We start from the raw sequence: 8,751 nt of genomic DNA on the forward strand, positions 1-8,751 counted from the left end.
ACTTCCTCTATAAAAACAATGTAATTTATAACTTGATCTCAACTCAAGTTTTGACAGCAGTTGAAGTCTTACATTTAAAAAAAAAAAAAGCATGCTGCTGGGAGTCAGAGGCCAGGGGTAGCCTCTGTAGTACAAAAGCAATACTGTGTTCCTATTCCAGTCTTTAATGTCCAAGGTGAACAAAAAAGAGCAGTTAGTTTGTCTTTCACTGTTGACCGTTGGTCTTAATAATAAATGCAGCATATAATAAAAAAAACTGCATAAATTTCAACTAAAGAACAAAAACACTGGGATATAATTTTATACTTTAAAAATTCTACCAACTTTAACAAAGAATGACTGCATATTCATTTACATCAGTCCTCTGGTCCAGAATACACTTTCCATTTAAAATACGTTACTCACTCTTCTGTGCAACACGGATGGCTTCTAGCAGGAATCAGCATATAGTCCGTTCTTGGTGAAGACAACATTAGACAGATGTTGCCTGACGCTGGCTAATGCTGAATGGACAAAAGCAGCGAGACATATTAAGGTGTTTCTCCCTTTCTTGAACTGTCAGGTCAGTGATAAAGCAATGAAGTCCATAATATAATAGGGTATCTGCTAACATAAGGTTATATCCTGTGAGGGAGACTTTTGTCTTCAAGATAAAGTGTTAAGATCCTGGCGCTTGCTCTGAGCACTGTTATTTGCCTTTATTCAGCCCCAGACTTCTCCAGCAGCATCAACACAGTGGCCGCCACCATCGTCCTAAGAGGCTTCTTAATGTTAATTTTATTAAGAGAATTCTTTCTCGAGTCTGTCTAATTATAAGACAGATAGGGCTAGACAGAAAAAAAAAATCTATCCATTCAAGGTATATCCTGGCTTTGCTTCATGAAACTGTTGGGGAAAAAAGAAGGGAAAAAACCACTTTGAATATTGGCTGACAATTCCCCTAACATGAGCAGAATCCCAACTAGACTTCCTACCCGATTCCTCACAGTCTGTGAGACTCTCCCTCACAGTCCCACGGTCGAGGTCTTTTGTTCAAGTCTGTCCAGCTTTTTGTTTGGTTGGTTTTTTAGTGGCATTTAAAATGGCTTAAGAAGAGCTTTCATTTTAATTATAAATTCACAACTAAGAGATTGACTTTGTGACAATTCACAGAGCTTAGTCACATTTCACCAGTATTACATGTACTCATTTGTATACGTGTATGTAGTTCTGTTCAGTTTTATCACATGTTGATTGATGTAACCACGGACATAAGACACAGAACTGTTCCATCACCACCAGTCTCTGCTGTGCTATCCCTTTATAGCTGTCCCCCCGCATCCCCCAGCTATAACCCTAGCAACCACTAGTCTATTTTACATCTCTATAATTTTGTTATAATATTATGTAAAAAGAATTAAGAGTATGTGACCTTTTGAAAATCACCCCTTCCACTCAACCTAATTCCCTTGAGATCCATTCAAGTCTTTGCATGTGAATAGTTTACTCCTGTTTATTGCTACATAGTATTCCATGGTATAGATGTAGCACAATTTGTTTAACCATTCACCTGGTGAAGGACATTTTGGTTGCTTCCTGTTTTTGGTGTTTACAAATAAAGCTGCTCTGAATACTAATGTACAATTTTTTGGTGAACATTCATGTCTCTGGGACAAACGTCCAAGAATGAAACTGCCGGTCATGGTGTGGATGCATGTTATTTTAGAAGAAACCACCAAATTGTTTTCCAAAGTGGCTGTACCATTTATTTTCCCACCAGCAATATATAGCTGATCTATTTCTTCCACATCCTGACCAGCATTTGATGGTGTTACTGCTTTTTATTTTAGCAATTCTGATAGGCGTGTGGTGATGTCTCATTGTGGTTTTAGTTTGCACTTCTCTAATAGCTAACAATGTTGAACATCTTTTCATGTGTTTATTTGCCATCTGTACATCTTCAGTGAAATGTCTTAAATATCTTTTGCTTATTTTCTAGTTGGACTGTCTTCTTACTGTAGAACTTTGAGACTTCATTGTATATTCTAAAAAGGCTTTTGTCAAAAAAATAAAAAATAAAATAAAATAAAATAAAAAGGCCTTTGTCACATAAAGTGTTCTACAAATATTTTCTCCTAGTCCATCCATATTATCTTTTCATCTTCACAAGTCTTTTGCAGAGCAAAATATTTTAATTTTGATGAAGCCCAATTTATCATTTTTTGGTTTTTGAGGGATCACTTTTGGTGTCATGTCTAAGAACTCTACCAAGCCCAAAGATTTTCTCATATGCTGTCTTCTAAAGGTTTTATAGTTTAATGATTTAAATCTATGACCCATTTTCCACTCTGAGTTAATTTTTGTATATGGTGTGAGGATGAGATCAAAATTCATTTTTTTTACCTGTGGATATCAATTGCTTAGCACCACTATTTGAAGGCTATGTCCCTCCAGAGAATTACTTTTGCACCTTTGTCAAAAATCAGTTGGCCAGACCTTCCTTTCAAGATGGTGGAGTAGAAGCCACTGAAAGATTCAGGTCTTTTGAGCATAAGCTGCCCACTCTCCTTGCTTGACACCTGCCATAAATGGTGTACCTTCCTTCACTACAGCCTGATGACAGCAAACTGGCTTTGTTGCAGGGAAGGTGAGTGGACCCAAGCTCAGTTCGGTAACTTAGTGAAGGCATGCTACAAGCAGAGGGGTTTTTAACAAGCTGATCCCTTACCTGCTGTTCTGTGAGAGACAAGCTCAAGAATTTCTGTGAGTCACCAGTTTCTATTAACCCTGTCGGCATGGTTTCACTATCTACCCAGAGATAGCACAGATTCCACAAGATAGGGGCACAGTCCTACAAGACGGCCCTCCCTCCCTTCTCCCCCACCCCAACATGCACGTACACTTCAGAGGGCAATCCTGAGTCCAGGCTGTCACTTGTACTTCTGACCAACTGGCTACAGATTGGAGATTCCAATGACCCCTCTTGGTGTTCAATTTGCTGGAGTGGCTCACAGAAAAACTAGATTACCAGTTAATTACAGGAGGATATAACTCAGTAACAGCCAGATGGAAGAGATGCAGAGGGCAAGGTGCAGGAAAGGGGATAGAGCTTCCATGCTCTTCCCAACAGGCCAGGGTTTTAATGGAGGCTTCATTACACAGGCATGAATAATCAAATTATCCACGGTAGGCAACTGATTTAACCACTGGCCCCTCCCCTCTCCCCAGAAGTCAGGTGGGTGTGATTGAAAGCTCAGCCCATCTAATCACATGTTTTCTTCTCCTAGCAACCACCCCTTAGGTGTGGTCCCAAAGTCACCTCATTAACCTAAAAAAAGACACCTTCCTTGCTCTCATCACTTAGGAAACTCCAAGGGTTTTAGGAGCTCTGGGCTGAACAGCGCATAAAGGCCAAACACGTATTTATTACAATCACAACATCACACCTTCCCTGGACGTTCCACCAAATGTCACTCTCCCAACATGTCCCATTCCCTTCCCAGATCGATGATCCTCTTAGCGCTAGTCACTAATTTAATACATGTTTTTCTCATTTACTTTGGTGACTATTTGTCTCTCCCACTGGAATGTTAAGCCCCACTCCACTATTGTGGAATAGAACTTTACAGGCCCAAGATAGAGCCAATTCAGCCCTGGGTGCCGTGTCTGCAAACTGAAACTTACACAACTTTCACAACCCAGTAATGTTCCACTACACTCCGCAGATGCGCAATCTATCCAGTTGGCCAGTCCCCAGAGGCCAAGCCAGCTCTGGGCTTATTTTCTTCTTCCTTCTCACCCCACACAATGGCTCCAGCCATTACGATTTTTTTCTGTTTTCCTCTCCGTTGTTTATTATTTATCCTATAAATGCTTCGTGCCTTCCACCCCATTTTGCAGTTCTCGGAATGGAGACTGTTTGCTTCGCGAAGTGTTAAAATTTGTTCGTTATCACCTGAATTGTCTCCTTCACTCATTTCTGTCTGTTTTATTCACTGCTATCTCCCAGCAGCTAAAACAGTTCCTGGCACATATATAGCACTTAAAACGTATCATAGCAGTGAATCACTGGATCCCATCTTAATGACAACGAAAAAATTAATCAGTAGCCAATCTGAGAAACAGAAAATTTTATTCGCACCAACCTGAAGGTTATAACCCAAGAGACAGTCTTTCCGAAAGTTCTGAGGACTGTTCTGCTTGCTAGAGGTCAGACAAGCATACTGAAACGCCAAGTAATTGTCACTTGCTCACAAGAAGCTAGTGCTCCTCTAAATTAACTATAATTAACTGTATTTTATGTCCAATTTGGCTGGTCTGGGAAGACCTCTATATCCTAGACAGCAGGACTGATTCTCAAGTTCTCTGACCAAGGGATACTCAGGCCCAGCCTCACTGGTGGGGGGGGCAACGCACCCACAGGTCCAGACTCACCGTAGGACAGATGAGGAGACAGACACGCTGTCACACCAGGAGGAATTAGACAAATAGTTTCCAAATGGTGGCATGGAGCCAAGATTAAAGCGCACGTCCGTCCTGGCTTCAGAGCTTATGCCAAGGGGTAGGGGGACACCGTCTGAGTAACCCAGGCTGAGCAGATGGGAGGTCCAGGCCTCCAGGTCTGGATCTCGGGGTGACTGCCCCTGCCCGCCTGCTCAGCAGCACGCACCACTTAGTCGCCCCAGGAGGACGGTGAGCGCATGCGCAAAGCCGACGAGCAGAGCGGCGGTAGGAATCAAGCTCCCGGTCCCTGCGCCCAGCAGCAGGCAGCCAAAGCGCCCAACCAAGCCGCGAACGGCAGCATGTTGAGGGGCAGCTGTAGCGGCAGCCGCCCTCCACCAGCTCCATTCGGGTGGCTAGGAACGCGTGTGGCTGCGACCACGTCCCTCAAGGCGCCGCGCACTTAGGCGACACACTCACCTTAGACCCGGGGCGCCGCCGTCTTCCTCACTACTTCCGGTGAATTCCCGGCGTCCCCAAGGCAAACCGGAAATAGAAGCGAATAAATACCCGAATGGGCTAGGACCGGAAGTGGCTAGGCAGGGCGCCGCCATTACTGGTCGGGGCCGGAAGGACGGGTAGGGCGCCGCCATGACAGGCCGGGCGTGTACGGAACGGACCAGCTGTCCTTTCCGCGACAAGAAAAAACGAGGCAAAGAGGGCTGGGCGCCGCCATGACAACTTGATACCGGAAAAGGCGGGGCGCGCCCTCCTCATTGATCCTCCTCCAGCATCGGCCTCAAGATGTGAGTAGCGGGAGCTCCTATCCCGTAACTGCCCCCGCACTCCTTCTCTTCCCCAGCGATCTGGACGCAGGCCAGGACTCCGGGAAGAAGGATCAGCCTCTCTGTTCTCCGGAGATCTGATCCTTAGGAGTCAGCGCCGTCTCTCACTAGCCCCAACTCTCCGCGTGTTCAGGTCCTGCCCTCTGAGCGTTTAGGCCCCGCCCCTCTCGCGTAGTAACTAAGGACTTCCAGGTTCACTCTTTGAACACCCAAACCATATCCCCTACAAATCCCAGCCCTGGTCCCTTACCCTGCAACCCTGCGACTCCAGACTTGTCTCAGGATCTCTAGGACTCCTAGCCCGTCCTTAGAGCTCCCAGTTCCTCCTCCGGGTCACCTAACTTTACCGTTTGAACCTTCCGAATCTGCCCGGTAGCTCAGACCTCACCTGTAGGGCCCACAGACTTGTTACTAGATGCCTCTGATCTTGCTCTGGATTTCCAGACACTGTTCCCAGGAACTCTAAGAGCTTATTTGTAGGACCCTCCAGATTTACCCCAGAGCCCCAACCTCACCCAAGGCTTCCAGATTGTGCCCCCAGTGCCCCAGACCTTCCCCAGGGCCTCGAGTCCTACCTCCAGTATCCCTGTCCTCTAAGACTCTCTGGTCAAGAGACCCTTCCCTAGGACCGAAGACCTCATCCCTTGGACCTCTGGGCCTCACTTTTAGGGCCTTCAGACTCATTTAGGGCTCCCAGGTTCTCTCCTAGTACTCAAAGTTACTTCTGAGGTCTTAAGCCATCTCTGCATGATTCCCAGACCTAAGCAGGGAGATGCCCAGACTCCAAGACCCCTCTTCCAGGTCCCCCAAAGCCTGCCTTAGAATAATCAGACCTTTTTTTAAGGACCTCCACTATCTCCCCAGAATTCCCCAACTGCTCCACAACCCCCAAGGCTCAGGCCTTATCTCCATACCTCCCTGGCTGTATGCCAGGATCCTTCAGCCTCTCAGATCTGCCCAAGACCCCAGTCCCACTCTAGACTCAGATCAGAACTCCCTTTCTTACCCGCTGCCTGGAATTACCCTCAACCCATCATGTCCCACAGGCAGGCAGCCCTGGAGATCACTGCTCGCTACTGCAGCCGAGAGCTGGAGCAGTATGGCCAGTGTGTGGCGGCCAAGCCTGAGTCATGGCAGCGGGACTGTCACCACCTTAAGATGAGCATTGCTCAGTGCACGTCCTCCCAGTGAGTATGGGCAAGTACGGGGGCAGGTTGGGGAGGGGGCGGTGGAATGAAAGTCTCCCCAGGCCTGAGATGCCCTGCTTCCGCAGCCCAATCATCCGCCAGATCCGCCAGGCCTGCGCGGAGCCTTTTGAGGCCTTTGAGGAGTGTCTTCGGCAGAACGAGGCCGCCGTGGGCAACTGTGCTGAGCATGTGCGCCGCTTCCTGCAGTGCGCTGAGCAGGTGCAGCCAACACACCCGCCCTCCACCGTGGAGGTAAGGCAGCGGACTCAGCCGTCCATCCCACCCGTTCATCCTTCTAGTTCAGGGTCAAGACCTTGGAGTCACCCTCAGCGCCATATAGACCTTCACCATTCATCCCAAAGCCAGAGCATGATCACCTCTTGCCCCTCCCACAGCCCCTGCTTTAGTCCAGCCACCTCCCTCACCCCTCCAGCACCAGGACAGCTGCCCAGCCTTCCCCTAGTCTCCCTGAACCCCCTCTTACCTTGCCTCTGTGAAATGACCAGAGAGAGCATTTAGGAACTGAAAATGAGTCACATTACACCTTTGCTTAAAGCTCTTTATTGGCTTCTCGGCCACACTGAGCACAAAATCCCAGGTTCTTGCTGGGTTCTCTGTGTTATTCCCCAAGAGCAGATAGCAGTGAGACAGACTTTTAATTCTTTTCAGAAAATATTCAGTAATGAATGCATTACTGTTGATGCTGGTTTATTAATCATATGTTGGTGACATTTCTTTCTTTGAAGTTTTTTGGGCATCTGAACAAAGACCCCCACCTTCCCATCTTAAAGCCAGTTGCTTCTCCCTCCCAGTATTAGGAAACCGGCCTTTCTCTGGTCTTCCTGTAGCCTTGCCCCCCGAGTCTGCTCTCCCCTGGCAGCCAGAGATGCTTTTAAAAATGGGAATTGGGTCACATCTGTCCTCTGTAAAACCTTGTGGCTCTCCAGTGCACTCAGAGTAATTAACACCACACCAGATCCTCCTCACTGTCCTCTTCCTTCCGGTAATGGCATCCCAGTCGCATCTTTTCTTCTTTGATTGGGGGCAGTGAGATTCAGGCCTTCTCTATTCTCCAGTCTCGAAAACAACACACAGTCTCATCTCATAAAACATGATAGAAAGACATCTCATATTAATGCAGCTGACAACAAAAAGCGCTAGGTGTACCTCCCCTCCACACACGCCTCTGCTCTTTACCCTGATTTAATTTCCTTCATAGGATTCATCAGCCAACATATTTTTGGTCAGCTGTTGTCTGTGCCTCCCTGGAGTCAGAGACTAGTGCCTGTCATGTCTGTTGCTGGGTCCCTAGCACTGCAGCAGCGCCGGGCACACAGCAGGCGCTCTGTAAATGCTGCAGAATGGTGCCTTCCCTGCTCTCAGTGACAGTCAATACATCCGATGAGTTCACATGGCACCTGACACCCTCTCCCTCCAGCCTGGGCTCTGCAAGGGCGGCCTCTGCTCTGGCTCTGGAATCTCCCCAGCGGCGGACCCGGGGCCAGGCCCAGGCAAGGTGCTGGTAGACACTGAGCTGGTTTTTTCCACAGGCACAGCCGCTTCCTGCCTCCTGAGGACTCTTTGGACCGTAGGAAAACTGGACATGAGTGACTGGCCACTTGATGCCTCAGACCTGAAGCATGGCCAGATGGGGACCTGAGGGCTTCCCTGGACATCAAGACTCACAATAAATGACGACTGTGTACCAGGCTTTGCTTCCTGCCTTCGGCACCTGAGGGGACCCTAGGAGAGCCGGCTGAGCAGAAATCCTGGTCCTCTGTTCCCCAGCCTCACCTAGTGTGCCAAGGAAGGGCCTGGGGCAGGGGGCAGGATGCTCCGTCTGTGCAGGGTTAGGACGACCCCTCCTCCCTTGTTAGCTCTGCCGGCCGTTTCCTGTCTCCTGCTGCAGCGACGTGGAGAAAGGCTCTTCGTCACTTTGACTCCTACATTCACCGAGTCTCTGCTGAGTGTTTACTTGAGGCTTAGGGGGCAATAAATAACACACCTCTCTCCCTGCTGAGTTCAGAATCGGCTGAGCGATAGACGTGAGCATGAGGCAGTACAGATGGAAGCAGTCGCTGAGGATGGGCCTTAGAGTTTGCTGCACTGGACTTGTCTTCTGTCTTGGTTTCCGTTCTTCTGGAGCCCAACCCTGAGAATTTGAGTGCAGGTAGTATTTTGGTGCGTGATTCCAGAAACACTCATGGAGGAGTGGAGAGAAGGGACAGAAAGAGGAAGGCATTCAATAAAAGATGCCTTATCAAGCAACGGGGGCTCAGTCCCACCTGGGACTTCTGGGA

At 48.1% G+C, this 8,751-nt stretch overlaps 1 protein-coding gene across 2 annotated transcripts; it reads left to right on the forward strand.

Annotated features, from left to right (window-relative positions):
• The first annotated feature begins 5,065 nt into the window (after positions 1-5,065).
• Positions 5,066-8,161, forward strand: CHCHD5 (coiled-coil-helix-coiled-coil-helix domain containing 5). Of its 2 annotated transcripts, none has more exons than XM_015238793.3 (4): positions 5,066-5,225; positions 6,311-6,451; positions 6,538-6,703; positions 8,002-8,161. In XM_015238793.3, coding segments are annotated over exons 1-4 (333 nt in total). In that variant the 5' UTR covers positions 5,066-5,223; the 3' UTR covers positions 8,026-8,161. The 2 variants fall into 2 exon arrangements, with proteins under 2 accessions (XP_015094279.1, XP_072807575.1); XM_072951474.1 differs by lacking the exon at positions 5,066-5,225 and adding an exon at positions 5,270-5,397.
• The last annotated feature ends 590 nt before the right edge of the window (positions 8,162-8,751 follow it).

The sequence above is a fragment of the Vicugna pacos genome, chromosome 28, assembly GCF_048564905.1.
Source record: "Vicugna pacos chromosome 28, VicPac4, whole genome shotgun sequence".
Classification (NCBI taxonomy): Eukaryota; Metazoa; Chordata; class Mammalia; order Artiodactyla; family Camelidae; genus Vicugna; species Vicugna pacos.

Excerpts from the sequence above, each read along its gene's own strand:
- CHCHD5 (XM_015238793.3), top strand. Across the intron at positions 6,452-6,537 it reads GCTCAGTGCACGTCCTCCCA|CCCAATCATCCGCCAGATCC; the intron begins GTGAGTATGGGC and ends CTGCTTCCGCAG. Across the intron at positions 6,704-8,001 it reads ACCCGCCCTCCACCGTGGAG|GCACAGCCGCTTCCTGCCTC; the intron begins GTAAGGCAGCGG and ends TTTTTTCCACAG.